Source organism: Phyllostomus hastatus, unplaced genomic scaffold, assembly GCF_019186645.2.
Source record: "Phyllostomus hastatus isolate PE091 unplaced genomic scaffold, TTU_PhHast_1.1 phas_scaffold_1066, whole genome shotgun sequence".
NCBI classification, from domain to species: Eukaryota; Metazoa; Chordata; class Mammalia; order Chiroptera; family Phyllostomidae; genus Phyllostomus; species Phyllostomus hastatus.
Window position 1 is genome coordinate 32431302 of NW_025334004.1, and position 27762 is coordinate 32459063.

General features: G+C 62.7%; 2 protein-coding genes across 3 annotated transcripts in view; one reads left to right on the top strand and one right to left on the bottom strand.

Moving 5' to 3' along the window:
- Window positions 1–1873: 1873 nt before the first annotated feature.
- On the bottom strand, window positions 1874–15268 carry CLRN3 (clarin 3). Its single transcript, XM_045854307.1, has 3 exons — window positions 14901–15268; window positions 9284–9463; window positions 1874–4017 (listed from the first exon to the last, which is right to left on the bottom strand). Exons 1-3 carry the CDS (start codon window positions 15127–15129, stop codon window positions 3737–3739), a joined length of 690 nt encoding a protein of 229 aa, XP_045710263.1. The 5' UTR covers window positions 15130–15268; the 3' UTR covers window positions 1874–3736.
- A 5738-nt stretch (window positions 15269–21006) lies between these two features.
- Window positions 21007–27762, top strand: part of PTPRE (protein tyrosine phosphatase receptor type E) — a 116833-nt gene continuing 110077 nt past the window's right edge. Inside the window, exon 1 of one of the 2 annotated variants that reach the window (XM_045854282.1) lies at window positions 21007–21243. The gene's annotated coding sequence lies outside the window, so the exon portion shown is untranslated. The remainder of the gene's footprint in view (window positions 21244–27762) is intronic. The other variant, XM_045854277.1, reaches the window with a different exon arrangement.

The following is a 27762-nucleotide window of genomic DNA, read 5'->3' on the forward strand; positions in this document are numbered from 1 at the left end:
GCGTAGGGTCACAGATAAATGGTGGACAGACAGACAGACATTCCTCGTGGAATAAGACCATTCAGAAGAATGAAAGTTTTACAGAAACACGCCCTGGAAGAGATGCGCATGCATCCTCCGTACCCGGAACTTCGACCTGGTCAGCGTGGGTGTGGATGTAAATGTTTCTCAAAGAAATGAACTCTCAGCCCTGGCTGGTGTGGCTCAGTGGATTGAGTGCCAGCCTGTGAACCAAAGGGTTGCTGGTTCGATTCCCAGTCAGGGCATATGCCTCAGTTGCAGGCCAGGTCCCCAGTTGGGGGTGCAAAGAGGCAACCACACATCGATGTTTCTCTTCCTCTCTCCCTCCTTTCCTCTCTGTCTAAAATAAATAAAATAAAATCTTTAAAAAAAAAAAGAAATGAACTCTCTGAAACCAGGAAGAAGAGCAGGAATGAACTTTCCTTTGACCCTGTTGTTCACTTCATTCTTCAGACGGGGCAGAGACAGGCTGCTCCTCGCACCTGAGCACCCTTGCCGGCCGTGGGCCCTGGGGCGGGGGTTCGGGCCTCTCCCGAGACTGTCTTGGTCTTTTCTGGGGGGGGGGCACAGAGTTTGGGGTGCAGGCAAGGCCACCTCCTTGCCCTGCCTCCCCATTAGCCCAGCTCCCCCGCCGGGAGCCCCACAGCACCCGGCGGCTCCTCTCCAAAAGCCCATCGTGGTGGGCACAGCAGGTGCGGCGTCTGTGCACCCAGTGGCTCCGCGACTCACGCAGGTCACGCCCACGGGGGGGCTTCCCAGCCCCCACCGTGTCTTCACAGCCCACCCACTCGATTGATCTGTGTTCCCGGCGTGTTCGCCGAAACCTGAGTCTCCGGTCCCAGGCTTCCTCCCTGCGGCGAACCTTCACCTCACGTGACGCAGACGTCAGGGCGCAGCCGTTTATCTTCAGCAATAAAGATAACGTGCCGTGCGCAGTGCCCGGTGCACATGGTTAACTGTTTGACCCAGAAGTGAGTGACCGCCCGGTTCGGGAATCCAGCAAACCCGGTGAACCCCAAACACCACGTGCCCGGGGGCTGCTGCTGGAGTCCGCAGTCCAGGGTTCGGATGCGCACCGGACCCGTTGCCCAACCCGTGTATGGACACGCACGGTGCCCCGGTGAGGTCGCCGACCCCAGCCTCGTGCCTCTCCAGAGACCCAGCCGGCCTGCCCCCTGCTGGAGGGCACGGACACGCCGCTCCCCCAAGTTAAACCGCAGTCCCTCGTCCACAAAACATAGTTAATTATGAACCAACACACGCTCTTGCCGCTCCGATTCAGTGCCCTCTCGCCGGCAGAGCACCCTGGGCACACACCCGAGAGGCCAGCGTTTGCTGCGGTCACGGCGGCCGGCGGAGCCGGAGGACCACGACCGGCCACCCTCACGCTGGAGGGCCCTCCAGCTCTGAAACCCCCTCCGACGAGTGACCGGCCTGCTACCATTTTGCTGAAGTGGCCGCCCTTCGAGGGGACGAGCTGGGCGGAGCACTCCACGGAGAGTCGGGGTTCACCATCAGAATCTGCCCCTTCCGGAGAGGCCTGGCGTTGTTTTTAGGGTGGGCTGTTTACCCCGAAGCGGAGAGACGCTCAAGGCACAGAGAGGAAACCGGAGTTTGCCGGAGGAGGAGGAGGGCCGGGGTGGGGGGAGGAGCGGAGGAAGGGGAGGAGATACGTGCGCACCCCCAGGCACCAAATGAGCCCCAGGGAACCGCCGCCGGAACAGGACAGCGACCCTGGGCAGAGGGCGGCCACCCCGTGGGGCGGGTACCCGTGGAATCACCGCGAGTGTGCCTGGCACGAATACGATGCCGTGTGTCGGTGGTTAAACGGACAGATAAAGCAAGAACACCGTTCAAGAGTGTTTAAAAGTGTGTTTAAAGGGAATAGTCCTTAAATACAACATGTTTCTATCCGAATGTTTTTGACTGCCCGTCTCAAGTGGCTGACAAGGAAACATCCATGCTCCGAGTGGAGCCCGTCTCGAGTGTTACAGGTGTTTCAAAGCCGGGACGCGGTCCGAAGTTCTCGCTGACGGGGTCGCCAAGGTCCGGAGTCCGGGCGGCGTGAGGACGCCCCCGGCAGGAAGAGCGCAGAGGGACTCGGCAGAACCCTCGCGTGTCCCTGCGCAGCCCCGCTCCGGGCACTTCGTGTGTCCCAGGCATCCCACACGCCTCCGCGCCTCCTCGGGCGCGGTTCTGACCAGCCAGGGGCCCGGCCCCTCTCTCCGCTCAGGGAGAGCAAAGGTCCCCGATCACGGGACCGCCCGCCTCCTCTGGGTGTGTGAGCGGCAGGCACCCTCGGGGGAGACGCCACCCTCTCCAGCTCGGGGCGGCACCCAAGCCGGCTGAGCTTTATTCAGAACAAACGGGGTGCCTTCTTGCCTGAGCCAGCCGCTCCTTGATTCTGAGTGAACGTGCCCACCCCCACCCCCCCCCCCCGTGAGGCCCACGGGTGCTGCGAAAGGGGCCCTGGGCTCTGGGGGCCCAGCGGGAAGGCCCCCCCTCCCGTCTGAGACCGAGCTCAAGGAGCAGGGCCCCCCCGCCCCTGTGCCCCACCCCCGCCCTTGCATTCCGCCTGACGCAAACACACGTTCTCGGAGCTGAGTCAGCGTGGACGCCCGGGCAGGCATGCCGACCTCCCGGGGGTGAATTGTTTCCCGGTTGCTCACTTACAAAGCAAAGGACGGGTGTGACGTGCTGGCAGGCAGGAGCTGAGGGTGCGGACACCCCCTCACCTTTGCACTCGCAGTGACGCAGGGCCCAGCGGGGACAGGCCTGGTCACGGTGCACCCGCACGGCCCTGAGAGCGGGCCTGCGGCAGTCACCCCCCCCACCCCCCCACCCCGTCCCAGAGGACAGGACGAGGCTCCCCGACTCGGGGCCCGCCTGCCCTGCATGGCGCCGCCGCGGCCCATTCCTTCCCCGGCCCCCGGCCGGGCAGGAGCCTGCACGTGGGTGGCCAACGACACCGGTGTCGAAACGGAAATGACCAGGCCCAGGTGGGTTGGTGGGGGTCTCCGGAACTTGCTGCAGCATTACTGTTGTGTTCTGACGGACTTTCCCACAGTGCTTTTAAACCGAAACTGCATTTCGCCTCCTCGCCCCGCAGGCTGCAGGGTAACAAATTTTGTTTTTCTTCCGTCTTTTCACGTTCCGATCTCCTTACAAAAGCCCCAGGATGGGTATCGGCACCTCAGTGCACCACTGGGCTGGTTGGGTCAGCAACAGAGGGTCCCGGGAGGCCAGATGGTGCACCCTGAAGTCTCGCCTGTGGCCTCCAGCACCTGGTCCTGGAGGGACGAGTTCTGAACCCCTCTGTACTGGAAACCTTTGTTCGTGGAGTGAAACGAGAGCTCCATGGCCCCTCACCAGGAGAAGAGATCGCAGGCGCTCAGGTGCGTCGAGCTTCTCCCGGGAAAGGCACAAGGCTCGCCTGCAGTGCTGCAGACAGGGGGGCCGGCCCGAGGGTCTGGGGTCGCGGTCATGCCAGCGCCGTGACCGCCCCACGGGCCGGAGGGCGCCCCCGCTCACCTTCCCCACCCTCGCGGGAAGGACCCTCTGCAAGCGGAGGTCCTCTTTGAAGAACACAGTGTCACGAGATACAAAAACTATCACAGAAAGGCAGCCGGCCGGGGCTGCACGGGACCCTCCGATCGGCCAGCCCGGCCGGCCCGCAGGTCACGCCCCGAGTCACCCGCCGGGCCCCCGGCAGGACTCAGAATAAAATCCCGTCCCGAGGGGCGTCCTCCATCGGCTTCCTCATCTCCTGCTTCCGCCTGAGTCGCGCCCTCTGGTACAGGACGACGATGGTCACGGTGGCGCCGTTCAGCAGCAGCACGAGCAGCGTGAGCCAGAACGAGTACCCGTAGCCGTGGGCCTCCACCCTGCGCGCGGCCGGCGGGTGCGGTGGGTACAGCGCACGGGCCAGCTCCTCCGAGAGGCGGTTGGACTGCACGTTCGCCACGAACAGCACGGAGGCCAGGAAGGCGAGGGACGCTGGAAGGAGAGGGGGCGGGTCAGCGATGCGGGGACACACCGTTGAACGGCGCTGTTGTCTCTGTGTGACGTGTACCCTGTGGCCGCCGACCGAACCTACTCTGGGGGGGACCTGCTGTCGGGCGCAGGGGTGAACGGGAAAGAGACGCGAGGCCCAAGCTGGGTTCTCGGCACGGGACCCCGACCTCGGTGCAGGGCTGTGTGGCCCGGAGCAGCCGAGGGGGCTCAAATCCTGCCAGCGGACATCACCGTAGAACATCTACATGGTAGGTGTGCTGCACACAGTAGGTGTGCTGCACACAGTAGGTGTGCTGATGGGGGGAGGCTGTCCAGAGAGGGCCGGGAGGAAGAAAGGACGCGGACGAGCTGGGGCAGGGCCAGCAGCGTTTCAACTGGAAGCAGCAGCCCACACGGAGAGGCGCTGCCGGCAGGGAGCTCGGGGCGCCGGGGGCGGGAGGCGAGCCCAGCCAATGGGGGGCCGTCCTGAGGGCCGTCCCCGAGCACCGGACACAGACAAAGAGGGCCGCCCCCCGCCGCCACTGAGAGCCCCCCACGCCAGCGGGGCGGGGCTGGGAACACGCTGCACACAGCGGGGTGTGCACAGCCCCTCACCAGGCGGGGTCTCCTTCCCGGACACACTGCAGACGAGAATTTATGAGTTCTGCATCCTCCCTTTTACTGTCCTTCACAAAGTCCTCCACCAGAGACCACCCCTGGAGCCCTGGCTGGTGTGGCTCAGTGGATCGAGCGCTGGACTGTGAAGCAGAGGGTCGCTGGTTCAATTCCCGGTCAGGACACATGCCTGGGTTGTGGGCCAGGTCCCCAGTGGAAACCACACACTGATGTTTCTCTTCCTCTTTCTCCCTCCCTTCCCCTCTCTCTAAATAAAATCTTTACAAAAGCAAAACAAAGCCAGCAAAACAAAACCAACTTTGGAAAGCCACCCTGGGCCCAGGGGAGGGGATGTGGTTCTGGGCTCAGACTGCAGGAGGGGGGCGGCCCAGCCACGCAGCCCCCGTGGGTCTCAGCCTCTCTGAGCCCTGCCCCCATCTGCCAAGGGGGAGAGGCTAGAGACGGGAGGGAGACTCCAGGCTGCATAGGGTGCGTTGGGCGAGGGGGAGGAGGCACAGCTCAAGGACTCGGGGCTTCTGTCTGAGGTGGTGAAAACATTCTCAGGCCGGCCGTGGCCACCCTGCCTGTTCCGTGGACGCGGCAGGCCGGCTGGGCGGCGACTGGGCGCAGGGGTGAACCGTCTCTGGGCCGAACCGCAGGCCAGCTATTTACGGAGAGGGGACTCAGGGTTGGGGGCTGACCGTGCCAGGTGGCCATCAGGGGTCCGCAGACAGAGGTCCCCAGGGACACACGCCATGGGACATTTACCCAGAACCAGACGGCCAATCCGGCGCCCAGCGTGTCTGGGCCACAGCCGACACCCGGGAGCCTCCCGAACGGCCCCCTGGGGAGCCCTAATTATAGGGCGTCGGCGCGAGGGGCGGCGTCCACTGCCCTGATGGCAGGCGTCCACCCTCCGCGCGAGGGTTTCGCTTCTCTGTGGTGAGCACCTGCCAAGGCCCCTCCCCCGGCGCCCCACGCGGCTCGCACCCCCTCATTTTCCTGCATTACGCCCTCGTGACCTCCTTGTAAATGCGTGGGCCCCAAGGGGCCGCACGGATCTGGGGTTAAAGAGCTTTGCTAGCCCTGGTTGGCGTAGCTCAGTGGACTGAGCGCGGGCTGCGAACCAAAGTGTCGCAGGTTCGATTCCCAGTCAGGGCACATGCCTGGGTTGCAGGCCACGGCCCCCAGCAACCGCACATTGATGTCTCTCTCTCTCACTCTCTCTCCCCCCATTCCCTCTCTAAAAATAAATAAATAAAGTGTTTAAAAAGAAGAACTTTTCTGACGTGGATGCACGTGGCTTTGATTTGACTCGGGAAGGGTCAGCCCGCAGACTCGAACCCTGGCCTGAGCCTCTCGGGTGTTCTGGAGCAGGAGGCTGAAGGGCTGGCTTCCCGCCCTGCCCTGTCCCCTCGGGCCCTGTGGCCTGCCCCATCCCTCACTCTGTCCCCCCGGGGTTCTCGGCCAAGGGCCAGGCGCCGGGGCTGATGGTTCTCTCCGGCTCCAGCGTCCCCTCAGCCCCTGCGACGAGGGTGTCCTGTGGTTAGGGTGGGGCCGGGCTGGTGTGGTGGGAAGGGCAGGCTGGGGTCAGAGGGCACAGGCCCTCAGGGAAGGGGTTGGGTAGGGGTGCGGGCGGGGATGATCCTGCTGTGGTTTTCCTGGAAGCAGAACCCGCTCTGTTCTTTCCAAAACAATCCCAGAAGCCCGCTTCCTCTCGCGCCCTGGGCCGCGGAGAGTGTGTCCAGGCCCGGCCCACTTCCCTCTGCTTCCTGGCAGGCGGTGACCCCTGCCCCCGGCCTACGACCCCAGGCATCTCTGCGCACAGAACTCCTCTGCGGGGGTGCACAGAGACCCGCGGAGTCCTGCAGCCCCGGGGCAGCGCGGAGACCACGTGGGGTCACCGGACATCGACCCCGGGGAGGTCTGGCCTCGCCAAGCGTGGGGGTCAGGAGGCGGAGGCTGCCCCGGGGTGCCAGGCTCGGGGCCAGAGACCTTCCTGGGCCTCGGGCCTGGTCAGAACCGGTCAGAACGGGCCAGAACTGCGACCTCCTCCTGGCGCAGCGAGGTCGAAGACTGTTCCTCCACCCACCGGCAGCCTCTGTGTCCGGGCCAGAACTTGCCCCAGGCAGGGAGAGGACTGTGGCCCCGATTCTGTCCCTGTCAAACCGCTCTTTGTTGTGAGCAGTGGGCGGGGAGGAGGGAGATCGGCAGGCCCCCGGCTCTTAAGTGTTTTTCTCCACGGGCACTGGGCCTCTGCCGTGGGCCACGTCGGCTGAGGCTCCGCCGCGGGGGGGGAAGAGCCTGGCGGGAAGCAGGGCCCCTCCTGCTGAGAGGAGGGCGGGCTCGAACCCTGAAGGCCATAGGCCTACGTCCAGTCCTCCTCTCTGCTGTCACCACCGGATTCTCCTCTCGGGACACGCCCCCAGCCTCGGCTCCAAGGTCTGCGGGTGTCCGCAGTGCGAGAATTCCACCCTGCGGGCCACGCTCCGGGGGCGGGGAGAGCGCTATCCCAGTGAGAGAGTCAGATCTGGGGGAAAAGAAGTCTTTTCCCCGGGGGGCCGTTTCCACGGGCAACGGGCCACGCCCAGTTGCTTAGCAACAGAGGGTGCACCGGGGACACGCAGAGACAGCACACCCAGGGGAACGGGGAGCCCCGGTGGTGTGTGCTGAGACCCCGATGCAGCTGTGCCTTAGGCCCCTGCTCGCCTGCCTTCTGAGGTACGTGAGCAAGAATCACAACAGCCTGTGCCCCTGGCAGTCCGCGCCAGCAGTACAGTCTGCCTTGGTTCGGCGGACTGAGGTCAGGGATAATCGCAGAAGCAGCCCCGGGAGCCCCGGCTCTTGGGGGAGGACGTGGGCGCCTGTCACCACGTCCCGGCCTCTGACACAGCCGCGCCGTGACACTGGGCGGCAGGGCCCTTGACCCCGGCCCACAGTGGACGCCCGTGAGCTTGGGGATTGTCTGTTTTGGCCACCAGGCGACTGCAGCGCAGACAGGAGGGAAAGGGCTGGGCATGCGTGGATGTGGCCGGACCGGCCGGGGTGTGAGTGTGCAGTGTGGCCGCCCGCGCAGGTTTGCCGGGACGGTCCCCGTCCCGCCTGGTGTCCTGGGCTAATGAGGGTGAGCTGCTCTTCCAAAAACGTCCATGTTGGATCTGAGAGTCACATGGCCGCCTGGCATGCCTGTGCCCTGTGCCGCGCGGGGGCCGGGTCGCCCACCCCGCAGCTACCGGCCTGGAAAAGTTCCCGGTGGCCGCGTTGGCACGGCTCCAGTCAGCCAGGGCTGCGGTCGGAGCCTGAGTGTGCCGTCCACACGCCCCACGGTCACCCACAGCACGAGGCAGGCTCCCTCCCAGCTGCTGCGCGCGGCTGGTGCGGGGACGGCCTCTCACGGGAGGACTGGAGGCAGCCGTCCGCTCCGAGGCCTCCTGGCGCCCTCGCCCCCGGAGCACCCTGCCTGGCCTGGGTGAAAATACACCCCCCGGAATGCGCATGTCAGCAGGGAGGGCCTCTTCCGGTCCTCTCTCAAGGTCAAGCTCTCACGGTGGGGAGAGGAAAGGAGCCGGAGAAACCTGGCCACCTGCCAGGAGCCGAGAGCCACCCACAGGACCGTGCCTCCGGGCCAATGTGGCAGCCACCGTGGGAGTCAGCCCCGCAGTGACTCAGGCTGGGGTCCATTTCCCGCCTGGTCAGCGGCCCCCACCCCGACACCTTTGCCCCACGAGCTAATAAACCCGCCACACACAGCGACGCCCTGGGCTCAGGGGCCGCCCACGAGAAGGGCGTGGGCGGCAGATTCCCCGGCGTGACGTTCTCTGTGGCACGATCAGGCGGCTGCGTCGTGGAGGGCGGCCCGGGCTGGCGGCTGTTCTGTGCGGGCGGAAGGGAGTGAGCGTGAGCGTGTGCTCTCTGCGCAACGCGCGGACTCCGCGTGAGAGGGAGACGCAGGGCAGGAGCGGGTGTGGGGGGGCGTGCTCGAGGGTTTGTGTGTGTCCTGTTTTCCAGCGTCTTTTTTACTGGCTGGTTTTAGAGGGAGAGGGGGGACGGGGGGGAGAAACGCTGGAGTGTAGTTCCACTTACCGACGCGTTCACTGGGGGCCCCGGACTGGGGACGGGACTGCAACCTCGGTGTGTCGGGACGACACTCACCAGCTGAGTTACCCACCCCGGGCCCCCGTGTGCGCGTGCGTCTTTTTTAACCCCTCGCACTAGGTGCTCAAAAGCAAGCCTGGTGCACGGCATGTATGTTTACACCTAAGAAGCTTTCTTTCCCCCTTGCCTTGCCTCTCTCACCAGCGCATTTAAAACAGACTCTTAGTGTCGCAGGTTCGATTCCCAGTCAGGGCACATGCCTAGGTTGCAGGCCACAGCCCCCAGCAACCGCACATTGATGTTTCTCTCTCTCTCTCTTTCTCCCTCCCTTCCCTCTCTAAAAATAATAAATAAAATCTAAAAAAAAAATAAATAAAACAGACTCTTATTCCCAGGGATGCTTAACAAATGCTGCAGATGTACAGAGTAACCCCCAGGCCCCGCCCCCAGCCTCCCGGTCTCCCGGCCGGGCTGGGCCCCTGCGTGAGGCAGAGGCAGCGGCAGGGGCAGAGGCAGGTGGGAGGCCGCGCTGCGGGCAGGGCCGGCCCCGCGTACTCACCGCTGAGCCCGCTCCAGGTGTACACGCCCAGCGGCCCCAGGAACGTCTGGTAGGGGTTGCTGATGCTGTTGTAGAAGGTGAAGCCGGCGCTCAGCAGAGACGTGGCCAGACTGAGGGTCAGGAACGAGATGACCACCGAGTGCAGAGTCTTCGGGGAAGACTGGGCCAGTGTCCCTAGAACTGGAACGAAGGCGGGCGAGGACTTTAGTGCAAAACGCAGACGCCAGCTCCGGGCCGGAGGCTGCTCCGCACACGCCTGGCATTCCGGCGCGTTCTCCCAGGCAGGTCCTGGGGGAGAGGCTCCCGGGCCTGCAGGAGCGGGACCCCAGCCCCCCCACTCACCCCCTTCCTTGAACCTCAGGTTGCAGAGGGGAGCTGCGGTGGGAGCCACCCCGATTTTAAGTCCCCCAGGAAAGCGCGTGCCCCCCTGAGTAAGCTGCTGCAGGCCGGGCAGCCTTCCCTTAGGACCGCCTGGCTTCAGACCCCAGCCAGTGGGCGTTACCGCGAATTCACGGGAGCAGTGACCGCTTCCTCGCGGACACACGTGCAGAGTGGGCCGCCCTGAACCCCCGCGACAGTGAGGCCCCGCTAAACCCCGAGGTTTCTGAGGTGTACCCAGAGAGCCAGGGTGGCCAGGGGGGAGGGGCTCACGGAGGAGGCGGGGCAAAGGCTGGCCCTGGTGGGGGGAAGTGTCCGGTGTGTGTGCGCCACTGAGGTGACAGCCTCCTCCCCCCTGGACGTCCCCGGAGCCGGACGGGCCCCAAAGTGGCTCGAGTGAGGCCGGTGGCCCTTGGGGGAGCCGTCAGATTTCTTTCTGAGCGGGATGCCTCCGTGTTGTAACAACACTTTATAAAATGTGCGTGTGTCTCAGGCACAGAGGAGCTCCGGACACGACCACGCACTCTGTCAACTGCAGCCCAGGTGCCCCCGGCCGTCGTCCTGTTTGTAACCCACCCCCCCGCCCCTCCCTCTTGGCTGGTGAGCAGAGCCGCCCGACCCCTAAAGCCCCAGGGCAGACGAGAGTGGACGAAGAGGGACATCTCAGCTCGTCACCCTGGAGAGGCTGACCGCTGCCTGGGGCCACAGTTCAACTGGCCTGCGTCCAGCCCGCCCGCACCTGGGGCCTGAGCTCCTTTTCCGTCTCTGTCCGTGACCCACGACAAGGCTAAACTCTCGGCACCGCCCCCCTTACTCGGTATCATTGCTTAAACACCTGTTGCCCAGGTGGGGAAGGATGGGGTTCGAGGGGCCACTGTCCTCTGGGGGAGGGGCCACCTGCCTGGGACCAGCCGGGACCTCAGGCTGCACCTCCTGCTTCTGTCTGGCTCCCCTTGGACCTGCAGCGACTGGGGGACCCCCTGCTCTACGCCGCACACACCTGTTTTGAAACGTGTGGAGGGTGACGCCGGGCAGCGGGAAAGGGAAGGGGAGGGAGCGGGGCACAGGTGTTCAGAGGGGCGGGGTCGGGGCTGCAGGTGGCTCAGAGCCGGGTCACCCAGGGAACCAGCAGTGTGCTGGGGCCCCGCGCCCTCTCCTCGGCCGAGAAGACACCGTCTGGATGTTCGCTGGAAAACGGAAACTTCAGGACAGACAGAGCTGTCCTGCGGCCCAGGCTCCCGGGCCAACGGCTGGGCTCCCAACGCGGGTGACGAGCTGGAAACGGGCGTCTGCTCACCGGCGGCGACCACGGCGCTCCTTCCGAGTCGATCAGAACGCGACAGTCAGCCTCGGCCTTGTGTCGGACCGTTGGGAAGGCCCAATGGGCATTTTTCAGAAGTGAGTCGGCTTGGAGCCGCATGACTCACCTTCCTGTGTATTAATGTGGCAATTTGTCTCAATTTGAGCGGCCGTATTTTAAGATTACATTTCGGCATTCTGCATCCCCTGCCACGCAGGTGCGACAGCTGTCTGCCCCCTCCCCGGCCTGGCTCGGGACCCAGACAATGGAGGCTGGAAACTCAGAGACAGGGAGCCAGGATGAAACGACAATACAGCACAGAGCATCTGACAGCTGCTCTCTGCCTGCAAAATTAGCAAATACGTCCCGTTCTTTTTCTCCCTTTCAGAGGCCAGGCTTCGGAGTCGGGGAAGAGCGCCTCGCAATCAGAACTAATTGCCTGGATGTGGGCAGCCCCGGAAGAGAGGCCAGGACTGGGCAGCGGGGGTGGGGGGGCCATGCGCAGAAATGGGGCTCCGGACATTCGGGCTCCCCAGGCTCAGAGACGAACCCTCGGGCACCCCCCGTCACTGCGTCCTTGGGCCCTTCTAGCCCTGGTTTTCTGTAAGTTGCCGGAAATCGAGGAGGGGGCGGTTTGTGGGTGGGTGGACACTGCCTGTGTCCCTCCTCCCTGGTCCCTGGGGAGCAGGGCCTGGTAAGCTCCTCGATCTGGGGACCGCAGGGTGCCCTTGGAGGAGCTCATCGAGGCTGCAGATCCCAGAGCGTGGGTGGGCCGTCTCCGCTGGTGTCCCCACCCCCCTGGGAAGGCACCAGGGTTCCCTCGGGGGGAGCAGAGCACAGCGACGCCTTCCTGCCCCGAAGCCCCATGTCCTCGAGTGGTTACGTCCCTGGGGGGCAGGGGCTGAGTCGCTCCTCCCTGGAAACGTACGGAGGAGAGGCTGGATGGGGCTTTCTGTCGAGAAACAGACCCCGCTTGTCCCCCTTGCAGTGCATGGGTCTTTGCAGCAGGTTCTCTTGCCGAGTCATTTTTGGCTTGGGCTGGCGGTACAGCTTGGAGCTCCCCAGAGGCAGACTGGGGTGGGTGGAGAAGAGGCTGGTGGGCGGGGGAGCCGGGCCGGGGTGGGACTCCTCGCTGTCGCGGGCACCTGCACACACCCTCGCCCCGCAGGTCCCGGGGGCCCGTGGGGTCGCGTCGATGTGCGGTCATTCTCTGGAAAGACTCCACGCCGAGTCGGCGAGGCGAGTGCTGTGTTCGCTCCTCCTCGGTGTCCAAGCCCCCACCCCCCCAGCAGCGGCTCGGGGCGGTGTTTCTGGCCTCGGGTGCAGCAGCCTCCAGAACGTCCTTCCTGCCGGCGGGCGGACGCGCAGGCCCGGCGACCTCTGATCTGGAGGTCGGAGAACGCGGACGCCTCCGGGTGAGGCTGGAGGGCCCGCTCAGCCTGCGCTGCCCAGTGACCTGGCTTCCCTGGCCGCCGGACGCACTGCTGCCCCCACCCAGTAACCCACCGTTGACGGAATGACCTTGGCACTTGCAAGTCAGCCACCGCCCCTCCGTTCTGCTTTTCCGCGTCAGAATCCACAGCGCCCGGTGGCGTGGGTGCCGCGTCCTGTGCGGAGACAGAGCCGAGAGGTGTGGTCTCCACCACCCTTCCGAGACTGCCAGCGGGCCCTGGTGCTGGCCTGGCGGGCACGGTGGGCCCACCCCTGCCGGGCAGGGCGGTGGCATCGACGCGGGTTTTAGTGTGCTGCCGACCATCCATCAGTTCGTGACTTGAACTTGAGATAAGCCCCGTGCGGTCACAGACGCCAGCAGGACAGTGGCCATGTCTCCCTGTGGGGTTGGGGTTCTGTTCTCTTCGGGGAGCACTTGCAGGGCTGCGGCAGTGGACCCCACGATGTATGGGCTAGGTGCACGCCTTGTCCCGTCTGCTCCGGAGAACTGCGTGCGACTGTTCCAGGGCCAGCGGTTGCTAAGGTCGGCGGCAGTGAGGCCACTCTGGTGTCCACCTTCACGATGGCACCTGGCATATCCCGTCCAGCACCTGGAGGCTGACCGGGATGGGGGGTCGGAACGCGGCTCCCTGGGAGCAGAGAGTTCAGGGAGAGAGCCAGGCAAAGCAGGTGCCAAGTCCCACCTCCTTGGTACCCCCACGTCGCTGTGGGAGCCCACCTGGTCCTGTCTCCCCAGGCCTGTCCTTGAACCCACGCCATCCTGCCATCTCCGCTCCCCCGAGCCTCCGTCGTGCACAGGGGCCCTCGGACAGAGCTCAGGGAAGCCCAGCATCGCAAACCAGACCCGCTGGTTCCAGACACTGAAACTCAGAAAATCCACAGGGTGCTACCTGCCATTGTAAAATTTCTAAGTACGTCTGGAGATTCAGAACCTGGCGCACTCTTCGAGTTTGAGAACTCTGGTCACGTAACCGACAGTGTGGCGGTATCTTTGAAAGTCTGGGTTTCTAGGGGTTTTCCTGGGAAGCTGTCGGGGGTGGGGCTGGGGGGGAGGAGGCGCTGCTGCTGCTAACGTCTAAGAGACACGTTTGTGACTGGGAACCAGAACCGGGCTGCTCGGGATTTAAGGAAGTCGCTTCATTAATAAGGTCACCAACTAGACCTAGAACCTAGAGCGAGAGGGTGAGGCTCAGACTGCCACCGTGAGCATTCGGACAGGACCTGGAGCTGCAGTAGGTCAGGCGGAAAATGGCGCGCACTTGGGGGTTGGCAGGCAAAGACGGCGCAGGCCCGCTGACCTCTCAGCACCCCCGTGGGCGACGCTGTGCGAAGCAAGTCCCAGTTAAGGTGCTACACAAGTGACAAGCATCGCTTTCACATTTAGAAAACAGAATGGTATCCGTTCAAACTCCAACAGTCAGAGAAGGAGCTAATTCAACCAATCACTCTCAGTTCCACCCATCAGGAGTTGGACAGTATTGTGTAAGAAATCAGAAAAATGTAGGAGTTCCTGTAAAATATGGAACTAGTAGAATTAATGAAAATTCACTATCATGCCCAACAACGATGGGCATTTTGGAGGTAAAGGTGCAAACCCAAACTGGTTAAAGGAGTGAACTGGAGGGACAGGACCGAGAAACGGACCACACTTTCCACTGGACCATCTCCTCCTTCAGACAACACCGAAGACGTCCCGGACCAAACCCTTGGCTGCGACTACGAACCCACGGTCAAAACACGTGGATGTCACGCTCCCCCTGGCTGGTGGATGCCGCCCTGCTGCTCCCTATTCTTGCTTCATCGCCTGCTTGTCCGTACACGCAGCAGCATCACGTACACGGGGCCCCTGCCCCAGGGACTCAGACCCGCGGGCCGACAGACGCAGCAGAGCCGGGGAGGCTGAGAGAGGACACGGCGGCTGTGGGGGTGAGCGGGGACTCACACTATTCAACCTGAAGGGAGGGAAGCGAGGCCCCATCCAGCCACTTTGACCACTAGACTTTATCCCTTCAACGACTCCCCATTTTTAGGAAAGGGGCTGATTCGATGAGCGTCTTAGAAAGCACGTTGTGAAGAATAGATCCGAAGCACGAGACACTGGGGACAAGGAGATCGGTTAGAGAAACCGAGGAAGAGTGGTGGAGACCCGAACTCCCGCAGCCGCCGCTCTGAGCATGGCCGGAAGTGGGAAGATGCAACCTGAGGACCCTCAGAGCTCAGAGGTTTGCTGCCTACGTGTCTTCCTGCCCCCCTCCCCTCCGGGGCAGACTTCTGAAGAGCAGAGTCTCTGTAGCACATGCCTTTGCATTCCATTAAGGTACCTCTGCTGCTTGCCAGTAGGTCAGGTGTTGGATCAATACTGGTTGAATTCCCAGGAAAAAAAAAAACCTTAAATATTCCATACGAGCAGCTATCACCAGTCCTGACATGAGCTGGACCCAGTTAACCCGATCTCACTATCCCCACTCAAAGTCATTTCTCGTTTACCTTCGAAGTCCTTGTCTCCTTCCGCGAGGCCGCCCTGCAGCTCCTGGGTGCTCTGGCCGCGGAAGAGTCCGTAGGTGATGACGATGCTGCCGTTGGAAGAAGAGTCGCTGACGGCGATGGTGCTGCGGACCCACTGCTGGGTCCCCAGGACGGCGCAGATCACCACGAAAGCCCCAAAGCTGGTGAGGAAACTCGATAAGAACATCAACGTTTTCTTTGTCGTTGGCATTTTTTTTTCCCGGGAGGGAGCAGAAAGATCTTTCTATGCTATTTTTGGACCTTATCAGCTGAGGTCCAGAATTTAGAAACGGAGGCTAATACTTTGTTGTAAAATAGCAGAGCGTGCTCCTCATAGGAAGGGCTATACTAGTGCGCGCTGGACTATGAACATGGTCATAAAGATTTCCAGCGGCTGAACTTTGGTCTGGAGTAAGCGGTTGCTATGGTTACAGCCAGCCGGCAGGAACAAGGGGAGGGTGTGATGTTCCGGAGTCCTCCTCGGTCGTGCAGTTAATCGACTGACTCCTTGTCAAGCGCCCTGGAAGTGAGTTCAGCTGCCACGTCAGGACAGGGCTAGGATTGCTGAATAGTGAGGAGGTAGGAGATCTGTACCCCCAAATGCCGCCGAGTCCAGCAGCCAACAACATAGAGTCTCAACTCATCACGAATTGCTTTACCGGTGGACTTGACTGGTTAGGGTCAACCCTAACAGTCGTTCCGAAAGGAAACCGTGAACAGAGCAAACCTTTGCTAAAGCTACCAGGGAGGGGTCTTTTGTCAATTGTCACCTAACATCTTGAAAATGCAACTTGTATTTCTTCCTTGCCGAGGAGTAACTTCGTAAAAATGATTATGTGATTGTTTCTATCTTTACTATTGATTTCTGTTGTTTCTATTTTTTTTCATTTATTTATTTCTATTTTGTTATTTATTTCTCCTTTTCGATGATTCTGGTCAAAGAGTGTGGTCTTACAATATTTACTGTTTGGATTTTATGGATTTTTTTGTAGTCAATTGATAAGCCACTTTTATAAACGTTTGCAACATTTTTTATCACTCGACACTAGTCAGTTTCACAGATTCACTATCATTCATTTAACAAAGCTGTATTCCAGACATTTCAGCTCTTATGAAAGTCTTTGCTCACGTAATCTTGCTTGGGGACAGAGCGTTAACGACAGCCTTAGGACGGATTCCTGGGGAAGTGTGGCTGGCTCAGGCAGACCGTTTTGGGTTTTGGATACCACATACACACTGGCCTCCAATACATCACCCCACTAGCAATGTGTAAGAAAGTCCTGTGTTATATCGGGCTGGAAAATACCAGCTACTAAGGTTTTAAACTGTGACCAGCTTTGTAGGTAGTAGCGTTACAATTCTATGATCCGCCTTTCTGTCACAATAGTTTTGCCTCTTCTCAGATTCCAAGCAATGCTCTATTACAGTATGTAGCCTTCTGTGTCTGGCTTATCTTGTGATTTATGTGGATGCACCGGGATTTGTTTATCCATTCATCAGTGGATGGACATTTGAGTAGATTCACATTAGTGACTCTTACGACGTGGTTATGAACATTGGAGTGGAAGTCTTTGTGTACATTTATGCCCTCTTTTCTCCTGGGTGGAGAGGTAGGAAAGAAAACGCTGGGACGCAGGGGTGACATGTGTAACTTTAGAAGAAACTGACAGAGTGTTTTCCAAGGGGATCGGACCACGGGGCCCCCCACTGGCAACGAACGGCAGCTCCCGCGGCTCCGTGCCCCCTGCGACGCTCGCTGGCGTCCGCGCCTTCCGGTGTGGCGCGGTGAGTGCCGGGGAGGGGCTCGCGGCGACTTTGGTGTGCACCCCACTGTACCAGTGACGTCGAGCGTTTTTTTAGGTGCTTTTTGCCACCCTCATACTTCTTCATTGGTGGAGTATCTTTTTGAAGTCTTCATCTGTGAAATGTCATCGCTTGACCTGGATACACATTGCAGAGATTGTTCTGTATCGTTTTTTTCTCTCATTCATAGGTTGTCTCTGCAGTCTGCCCTTTGAGTTCCTTGCAGGGAAGTTTTTCTGTATCAAGCGTCTGAGTTGGGGCTCCGTGTGGGGGCCTCTCGCCTTCAGGCACACCGGTTCCCCTTTTGCTGGGCTGTCTGTAACCTCCAGTTCGACAGTTTCCTCTCCAATCGCTTTAGTCCCTTTATCGTTCCCCTCTGCACCCACTGTCACCTCCCTCCAAAGTGTAGGCCTCCCTGGGGGACTCAGTGATTGTTAAAACTGAGGTCCAGTCGGCACAGATCGTCAGTTCCAGGTGTGAAACCTAACGGTCTGACACTTGCACACACTGAAGAGGGTGCCGTGAGAAGCCTTTTCTCATGGTGAGAAGTTTCACTGGACAGACTTAACAGAAAATTAAGCACTGTAGAAGACAAAAAAAAAACAGTATATTTAAATGTACAGCCATAAAAAATGATCAACACTGAAACAGAGAACAAAAAAGGCTTAAAAGGTTAAGAAGTCTCAGTGACCCGTGGGACAGTATTAGGCGACGTCCCAAGCATATCCTTGGTGACCCAGAAACGGGAGAAGGGGAAAGACATTTGGAAGAACTAACGGCTGACACGTTCCCAGATGTAACGAAAAGTACAAACTCACAAAGCAAGAAGCACAACCGATTCCAAGTACGGCAGACACAAAGAAAACCACACTAAAACACATTTTAATCAAATTTATATTTTAAAAGTCACTATAAGGAGAAAATCTTAAAAGCAACATAGAAAAAAAGATACATTAGCTAAAGTATCGACAGAGGTCATAAAGCATGAACCTCACCAAGGCTTTGCGGCGCGGAAGAAACTGGGGTGGGAGGAGCTCGTGCTGCCATTTCCAAGGCGACACAGACCCGTCCCCACGGCGCCCGCCGGGGAGGGAGGGCCCTCGGGGGAGGGGCCTGAGGGAACTCTCTGGGGTGACGGAGGTGTCTCGGGTGACCAGCGGGGGACGGGGTTCTCCAGTCACGTGTTCGTCTCTCTTCATCTCGCCGCACGGTGAGGGGCCGCACGACACCTGCGTGGTCCCCGTGGTGGGCAGGAGCCCAGGAAGGGAAAGTGAGAGTCAAAATGCCGTGAGGACCCAGAGGAGAAAACCAGCCTCCGCTGCCCCGAGACAGGACGGGAACCTGCTGTCCCGGGGCCTGCCCTCCTGGCGTCACGGGTCAACGGCTGCTCACACCTGGGCCTAACTGGGGAGAGGGGACCAGTACTTGAGCAAGGTAAAAACAGAAAGTTCCGGACCCGTTATTAGAGCCATGCATTCTGGCACGTTCTAGAGACCAGGATGGCCGTTCTGAGATTCCTCTCTGTGGGGACAGGTCCTGACGTCCGTTTCTCCTCGCTTGCCACGGCCCGCGGCCACTCACTCACCACGCCTGCCCGCGTCGCGGGGAGCAGCGGTGCGTGGGCGTCCCCGCTCATCAGCTCCGGCCTGCCTCCTGCCAGCCGTGTGCCCCCTGGCTCGGCCTCCCGGGGGCCTTTCTGGCCTGGGCATTTTAATCTGAATCGACATCGACCGGGCCGGAAAGCACGGGGAGCACGGGTGACCTGGGTCACCCCGAAGTCGAGAAGACTCCGAATAGTGACGGTCACCGGAACACGGCCTGCAGCCGCGCTTCTCGGGGAGAGGTCGCGGGGCCTGGCGCAGAGCCACCAGGGGGGGCCGCGGCAGAGCGAGGCGAGGATGGGGTTCGACGGGGCGTCCAGGCCTCGAGAGGAAGCTGCAAGTTGAATGAGGGCCGCGCCCCGGGCTCCTAAAGGGGGGGGGAGGGGGCTGGAGGCTGGGGGGGCCCTCAGAGACCAGTACGGGGGGAAAAGGGAAGTCCCCGGATGTCAGCAGGGGCCTTGAGCTTTGGAGGGGCTGGACAAGGGCGGTCCAGAAGGACACAGGGCTCTGCATGGAAACCCACACGACTCCACCTTTGTGTGACAAGGGTGGATGTCCTTAGACTTCAGGTCAAGTTGAGTGAGGGGCAGTGCTGAATTCCTGGAAGAACCTCCGGGGTCCCACAGAGAGGACACTACCGGGAGGGAAGAGCCATCTGCCCCTCGTCCTGGCACCAGGGCTGCAGACTTCCCAGCAGCAGACGCCTGACAAGGGCACCTGGTCTCTCTCTCCTGGGTTCCCGCGGGGCCGACAGGCAGAACTGTGCTCCCCAGAGCTTTGAAATGAGGCCCTTCCCCTCCAGAAGCCTGGCCCTGCAGGCCGCGCCCCTCCGCCCCCGCCCCGGGGAAACCCAGAGCTGAGTGACCCCACTGCGCTACCCGGTCCCCCCACCCAGGAGATCTCTGGGGGCCGCTCAGAGGGGGCTGCCTGCCCTGCTGGGCTCCAGGGAGACGGGCTGCCTGCCGCTGCCGGCTGGGGCCGCTCCTCCTCTCACCTGCCCGCCCAAGGCTTCCCCTGAGCCCCTCCTGGCTCTGGGGGTTGGGTCCAAAGCTCTAGAGGGAGAGGTGGTGGGGGAGAGGTGGGGGTGGGGGGGTTGAGTCTGGGAGTGCACAGCGCTGAGGGAGGGGCGGGGGGGGGCGGAAGGGGGTGGGCGGGCACCAAAGAGATGGATACACCTCGAGAGAGTCCAGAGCGTCTGTAAGAAGGCGGGGGCAGGTACAGAGGAGGAAGACCCACCCGCCCACTCCCCACCCTCCACCCCCGACCCCCGCTGGGACACGCTTGTCTCTGACACCCAGGGAAGGCTCTCAGGGGTGGGCCGAGGCTCGGGAGCAGCTGATCCTCTCTGGAGCCTGGCTTCTATTCCGAAGGAAGGCTCTCAGGAGGGGACTGGCCTGACCTGGTTTTGTTCTGAGGGTTCCTGATGGTGTGGGAAGAAGGGGTCATTTGGGAAAGGTTGAGGCCAGCACTGGGGGGGGGGGAGTGGCCCCCAGCAGAGAGAGGAAGGCAGTGGGCCGGGGAGGAGGGCACACGTCCGGGGGCCCCGGGCAGCTGGAGGGCCGTGGACTTGGAGCCCGCCCAGAGGCAGCAGCGAGGTGGGCGGCGGGAGCTGGGCCTGCGCCTCGGAGACAGCCAGCAGGGCGGGCGCCTGGCGAGGAGCCCCCCCTATCTGGGGGGCCGTGTTTTCTGGGTTCCCTGCCTGTGGGCGGTGTTGGAAGCCCTGGAGCTGGACAAGACCCCCGGGGACAGCATGCTCCGGCGGAAGGGAGGTCGACTTCAAGTTCTCTACGGGTTTCTCCGCTCTTTACACCCGTGGAAAGGACACGACGCCCTGGCAGGTCATCTGTGGTGGCCTCAGCCGGTCGGCGCCCATTGCTCTTGTGTTTGGGGTGTGCGGCTCTGTCCCCCATGTGTCCTGGGAATTGTCAGTGGCTAGTGATCCAAGGCGTGGTGACAGCCGAACTGCCACTCACAAGCCCTAATGAGTGAGGCTCCTCCGAAGAGAGGTGATGATATCCCTCCGCAGACCGGCCAGGCCTCCCGCCGACCCAGCGGGCGGTTCGGGACCGAGGTGGCCCAACTCACATCCTTTCTGCCCTTTCGCTGGAGTCTCCCTCACCCTAAGGCCTCCCCAGACAGCTTACGGGGACCGCCAGGGGCAGTCCTAGAACACAGCAGGTGTGTTTCACGCTGGCAGGTATGGCCTCGATGACAAGGGAGCCCTTGCCAACACCCACAAGCGGGCACGCTTACTCGGAGGGGACACAGGCTTGGGAGAGCGCACTGTCCCCTACTTCTGTCAACCAGGGGCCGGCTGGGGCGCCCCGACTGACCGCATGACCCCGGCAGAGCCACTTCCTGGTGGTGCCCAGGGCCAAGGCTGGCTGGGAAGGGCCTTTCCCCGCTTGGAGTCATGCCTGTCACACCTTGACTCCCTCCTTGCGCTCCTGGGTCCAGACGGTGGGGCCCCGGCTCCGGTCTCCGGGAAGGGGAACCAGTCTACCTAAGGGACCTCTAGGGTGGCTGGGAGCCTCAGGCCTCATCCCCGCCCGGCGGCGCAGCGGCCGCAGGTAGCGAGGGAGCCCGGGTGCGCTCCCGGCGCCGGACACCAGGCGTCGCCCCCGCTCCTCGCAGCGCCGGGCCCCCGCCCCCGCCGCCGAGCCCGAGCCCGAGCCCGAGCCGGAGCAGAGGAGGCGGCGGGACCGGCCGGACAAATTTCCTGCTCCGCTGCGGGAGGCGGGCGGCTGCGGTGCGGGCAGCAGGAGGCGGCGCCCCGAGCGCGCGGCCTTTGCGCGTCCTCGCGACCCTCCTTCGCGCCCGGCGGGGCCAGAAGGGCGCCCCAGAGGGCGGCGGGCGAGCGCCCGGGAGATGCGGAATCGCCGCGGCTGCGGGATCGGCACCCCGGCACCGGCCCCCCCGAGGTGAGCGCGCCCGCGGGGTGCGGGCGGGGTGCGGGCGGGGTGCGGGCGGGGCGAGTGCACCCCTCCCGGTAGCCGTGCTCCCAGGGCGGCCGGAACAGGCCGGGGACGCCGCCTCGGCCGCCGCCGCGGGAGGGAGGGGCCGCGCCGGGGTGCCGGGTCCCCGAGCTGGGTCCCTGCCGGCCCGCGGCGCGCCGGGTTCCAGCGGCTGGGGACCGCGCGAGCCGGGGCATCGGCCCCCGGAGCCCGCCGCCCAACTTGGCGACACATCGGCAGCTCTCGCGCTGGCTCTCGGTAAACGGGCCAGTACAGCGTGTGTCTGCCGGTGGCAGCGGTGCCAGGGGACGGCGACAGGGACGTGCGTGGAAGCCGGCGAGACGAGCGGGGATGCCTGGGGGTGCGTTGGGGCTGCGCGCTCTCCGGGGCCGGGACAGGAGCCTTTTGAGAAAGTGGCTCGGAGTTGCGCCAACTCCGGAGGGGCGGGAGCCGCAGCTGGGATGCTGCCCGGTGGTCCCTCGCCCTGCCCCGTGCCCTCCGGGCGGGCGGGCGAGCCAAGTCGGGTGCAGCTGGGGGCTCCGGGAGGGAGCAGGCCCCGCTGGCTCGGGCAGACTGCCACGGCGTACAGCCTCGCGGGGGTGACCTGTGGCTGATGGGTCAGTGCGGTGCCAAGCCTGCCGGCTCCTCGGAACCATCTGGGGAAGCCCGACCACAGCCCGCAGGATGGAGAGGCAGAGCCAAGCCCTGCGTGACCCGCTGGCCTGACCTAAATTCCTCCCTGGCCAGGCAGGCCTTTCTAGAAATATCAGGTGGTGACACCGACTGCCTTGGGTGAGGACCACTGCCTGAGAGTCCCAGCCCCGGAACCCAGGAACGCAGAGTGGGCTTCCATTTACTCTGGAGCGGGAGATGGGTGTGCACCAGCGAAGGGTGGTCCCGTGTCTCAGAGCCATGGTGTCTGCGTCCAGTCTGCTCTCGACCTCGGGTGCTCTTTGACCCAGGGTGCCTGGGCTTTTCTGTGCCCCAAAGGTGGGCAAACTTCTTCTGCCTCTGCAAAATAAAGACCCACGCCTGTTTAAACTCTGTGTTGGGAGGTGAGGGGGTTGCAGCTGCAAAACCAGGGCATGAAGCCAAAGGAGGGCAGAAATGTTGGGGTACATGCATGCGGGTGGCCCAGGCTGGTATGGGGCAGAGCTCTGTGTGAGAACAGGGGAGGGGTCTGGACTTGCTGAGCAGAGGGCCCCCAGCTTTCAGGGAGCCAGAGGCCCTGGGGTGACAGGCAGCCCGTGAGGTGGGGGCTGCCCCGTCAGAGAGAAGGGCCCGTGGCGGCCCCGCGTCTGCCCGTGACCTCCGCCGGGGCAGAGGTCTTCTTGGAGTCGGTGATGCCCGTGAACCAGCACCCTCGCTCCTCCAGACCTGGCTCTCCCTGTGTCCACGTGAGGGAGAGACTGGATTCGTCTCTGAGAAGGCCGGGTTGTCGGAGGAAGCCGCATGTTTTTAGGTGTAAAACCACAACCACCGAGGCCACGTCTCACCCCGTGCAGGGGCGGCTGGCCGAGAGAGCCCAGCTCCCTGGGCCCGTGTCTCCACGGAAGCCGGAAGGACGGCCCCGGGGAGTCCGCATGAAAGTCCCTCAGCCCTGAGAGGGGCCGCAGGGAGCGTGGGGGTGCGGATGGGGGTGCGTGGGTGCCGTGGTGGAGGTGCACGTGTGAGGGGTCAGCTGTCATTGACAGGGTTAGTATGGAGTTGAAATGTGAATGTCAGTTGGTCAACACCCCCCCGGCAAACCACGCCTCCAGTGGCCTGCCTCGCTGTGTCCCCACCTCCACCACCACTGGCCCCGGTGCCCCTTCCCCCAGAGTTCCCCGCTCCCACGTCCGAGGCACCCTTCTGGCCCAGACCAGCCCTCTGCAAGTCCCGTGTCCAGCTGCTGCCCCCTCCACGCCCCTCCCGGGGCCTCAGAGGCGCCCCACTCAACAGGCCCCAAATCAACTGTGCGGTCTCCGCCCGCTCAGCCCCACACCCTCCCAGGATTTTCTTTATCCACGGCGGGTGCCGGCTCGCAGCCTGCGGTGCGAACGTGCATCAGCCTGCGGTTCCCCTAAGGACAGGCCGTGTCCTCAGCGCCCGGCCCAGGGCCCGACAGCGGGCGCACGGCAGGCAGCTGTCCTCGGGCAGACGATGGAGCGAGGAAGTGAGACATTTTAGGTGCGTGTCTGCCGGAGCAGATGAGCCGGTGTATTTTTAGTGGGTGTCGGTGTGCTGGGGGGCGACCATCCGTTTTTGTTGGCGCGGGAGGTTGGACGGCGCCGCGGAGCCGCGGGAGGGGTCTGTCTCGGGGTCCCACGGCCAGCTCTTTGGGAGAGGCCGCACGCACGCATCTGCTGAAGTGACCGCGCTGGGCCGCAGGGGGGACCTCCTCCACAGGCGGGCTTGGGAGCAGCGGGGCGGCACACCGGGGCACGGCCCTCCCCTCCCCTCCTCGACCCGTCCTTTTCGTTGAGAACATTTGAGTCGTCCTGACCGAGGTGCTGCTGTCAAAACAGGAACGAATGTATCCATTAGGATAAAGACTGGCCTTCTCACGTGGGATTATCGCCAGGGAGACACTGGCCGTTCCAAGGGCATCTCCAGGCTTCAGGCGCGCTATCTCCTGGCGAGCCCAGGGCTGGGTACGCCCTGAAGACACCCCGATAGACCTTCAGGGGGTGGAGCCTGCCCGGCCCCCTGCTCTGAGCCTCCTAGCCCTTTATCTCCAACGCAGGGACCTCTACTCGTGCCCCCAGGCCCACTTCCAGTGTCTCAGTCTGCACAAGCCTCCGGATCCCCACCCCCGCCCCGCCCCGGCCTAAGAAAGTGTCTCTGGCTGCAGTTCCTCTCTGTGCCTGCCCCGGAGCCCTTACCGGTTCTGTTTTCACTTCTAGTTGGCTTGTTCAAACTGTTTCTCTGCTCTCCCAGGTGGCCAGTGCTTTCAGGGCGGAAGGCGTGTCTCTGAGGGTCTGGGCGTGGGGCTCGGGTATGGATCCACCGAAATCCCGGCTCCCGGTGACTCGGGCTAAGCCACTCGGGATCCACGTCTCCGTGTCGTCTTCCCTGCCACCGCGGCGACAATCTGCCCCTCCCACAGCTGCGGGGAGAGTGGCCGATGACACGTCGCTAGTGCGAGGCACACGCCCGGCACTCGGCGAGCCGCGGTGAGCGCGCCCCCGAAATGCCGGGGCCTGTGAACTGCAGGGAGAACCGGAGAAGCTCGAACAGATAAATGAGCAAAGCCAAGATCCCCGTGGATGGGTAGATGCCTTCTGCACGCCACCCGGACTGCTGGGTCAGGTCCACGTGGCGTGGCAGGCTAGGTCACTCTATTTTTTTTTGCAGCATAATTTGAGTGATTATGCAAATTTTGCACGACTAAGTATTTCAGTCTCATGAGGTCGCCGCCTCGCTGTGCCCCGAGTGGAACAAATCCATTCCTTGACACGCACCGTTGGCTCCTCAGAGTCGGCGTGGTTGAGGAGGCACAGACGCAAGCGTCGATGCCCTTCACCTTGGGCTCGGGGGCCGCGTTAAACCAGGGTCTGGGCCAGGAGGCACCAGGGCGAGCCAGCCCCGGCACTGGGGAGCGGTGTGGGCTCCCACCAGCCGTGGGAACCCAGGGCCCATGGGGCGGCCACCAGACTGGACCATAAAAGCTGCAGAGCCACAGGCCGCCCTGGAATCCTCAGCACTTCACGCTCCTCGGCCCCAAAGAGAGAGAGCGGCGCGGTCAGCTCTGAGCCCGCGCCCGCTCCGGTGGGCTGACGGATGGCGCCTGCTCTGTGGCTTGTCCCGGCAGCGCTGGGGCTCTGTGCGCGGCCGAACCCACGGCTCTCCTGGGCTCGGACCCCAGGCCACGACCCTCTCCAGAGCCGCCCTGGGTGCCGGCCCTGTCGCCCGCAGTGAGACGAGGCTCCTGGGTACCTTTCAGCATCGTTTCAGATGCTGACTCCAGATGTAGCAAATGCTTCCTTTGGAGGGCTAACTTCCTGTTTTGTCACTTGCACTTTTCTTCAAACCCAGGGCTCCCGATAAAATGCTGGGTGGTCAGGGTGTCGGGTCAGCACCCCCCCCACCCCCCCACTGAGGGAAGGGCTTGGTTGAGCTGTACTGGTCCTGCAGACGCAGGTGTGGGGTGGGGGTGGGGGGCTCCCACCGGTGCCGGCGGGGAGATCCCTGCCCTGGGGATTACCGAGCCAGCTTCCTTTTCTTCTGGGGCCTGGCTCCTGTCCCCCAACCTGGCCCGTCCAGGCCCGCCCGTCCCGGTGCTGCGCTAGGGAGCTTTGAAGTGGCTCTCAGCCCCTTTGAACTCCGCAGCGGCCGGCCCGGAGCCAGAAGCGTGGGCCTCCTGTCTCTCCTTCAACGGCACAAACGCTTCAAAGGGGCTGATTACGCTCCCGAAATAAAGAACGCTTACCATGTGTTCCCTGAAAACAATACACGTGTCCTTTTATATCGATTCCCCGTGAAATAGGGCCAAATAACATTTTGTTTGGCCTCCCCCAAGGACATGCCCACGGATTTCAGAGCACAGGGAAGGGAGGGAGGGGAGAAACATCCATGTGAGAGAGAAGCTTCCGTCAGCTGCCTCCCACAGCTGCTCTGGCCGGGGCGCTGACTGAGGACCGAACCCGTGACCTGGGCATGTGCCCGGACCGGGAATCGAACCCATGACCCTTCCGTTCATAAGACGATGCTCCAACGGACCGAGCCACACCGGTCAGGGCCAAACAAATATTTATAAAGGATGTCTATTTTTAAACGTTTCAAATGTAATCAACAATGTCCAGTTAATACAGCCCATGACTACATGGTGCATCAGGTAGCCAAGTGCAGTCCTGATGGGGTATTCTGACTCCCCGTCCTAACGGGGACCGTGCCCCTGCCCAGACAGGGCCCTCGGGTGGCTGCACTGTGGCGGGCGGTACGTGGAGACCCAGGCCTCGGGCTTTTGCACCGGGAGCCGAGGGAGCAGGGTCAGCGTCCGAGGCGCCAGGGGTCCGAGTGCCGATGTGTCCTCTGCCACGCGAGGTCTGTCCCCAGGGCAAGTCCCCGAACCCCCACCCCGTGAATGCAGAAGCAGTTGGGGTGGTTAATGTCCTTCCATCTATTCGGATGCTCCCAGCTGGACCGTAGTCTCCAGTTTCTGCACCGGGGAGGAAATTAGTTCCATTTTTCTTCTTCGCCGAGGTTCTTGAATGTGCTCTCTCACAGCTACTTGATTACGGCGCGTCACCGCACGTGACCGTGGCACGGAGCGTTTTCCGTTTGGCTGGCCCTGCAGAAGAGCCGTGTGCTTCCCGGCGGCCCTGGAACGGGACTCTCGTCAAGGGTCAGCCCGGCGGAGTTCGGCCGCCGCTTTGCAGGCTCAGCCCCCCGCTCCTGTGCCGACATGCCCCAGTGCCCTCAGAGGCTTGGGCGTGCCCTGGGGAGCGGAGCCTGGGCCCGTGGAAGGGCCTGTCCCGGCAGGCTCCTCGTTAACTCCTGGAGCCCTGCCTCCCTTTCTTCTCGGCTCAGAAGGGCCGGCCTCAAAGGTGGACAGGCGCCTGCATGACCTCAGGTCCCGCGGCCTCCCCCGCCTCCCCCACCGGCCTGTGTGTGTCTGGTCCTGGGTGTGGGGTGATGCTTTCATCCCGTCGTTTGAGATAAGGGCCCGGGGGGACATCCATCCCTGGGAAGGGCTGGCCTCTGGGGCTGCTCACGTTTGAGTCTGGTGCCGCCTCACTTCCTGTTGGGGGCTGGGGGTGACGGGCACAGGGGGCACAGCAGGAGCGGGGCTCAGAGGGGCTTCGGGGACACCAAGGGGACGGGTTCCTCACCCCGGTTTTTCCCAGGACTGGCCGGCCCTGAGCCATGTGGCAGCGACCCACGAGTTACGGAGCACACCTGCCGTGCAAGGCTGGGCGTTTCTGGGATGAGACAGAAGGGTCTTTAGGAGCGGGGGGGGCGGGGGGGTTGGGGTACAGTACCCTGCCCCCTGCGGAAGGCTCGGCACATTTGCAGGTTTGAGGAAGACCTGCCGATGGAGTCGGATGAGAGGTCGGTTTTCGGCACAGCCCTCTTCCTGCCGATGGCCTGGCTCCTCTCAGATCGCCCCTGCCTCCAGCCCAGCTCCGCCCCGCTCTGCACGTGGAGGGGAGAGTGGGGGATGGGCGGGAGAGGTGGGGAGACAGAGGGACACACACAGACAGACAGACAGACGGGGGGAGAGACAGACAGAGATGGGAGTGGGCAGACAGGCAGACACAGAGAGGAGAGATGGGGGTGGGGGGGCAGAGAGAGAGAGAGACAGAGAGACGGACCGAGCACCTTGGATGCTGAAATCCCACCCCCCAGTGTCTGTCTGCTGAGAAGGACTCTGTCGTTGGAAATAACATCGACTGGGTGTTTCATGCCCAAAAAGGGTTTACTGTGGGGAAAGAAAGGGTCGAGGCAGCCATGCTCATGCCCTGGCCTGGGGCCCAGGGGTGGGGTGTTTACAGGAGGAAAAGG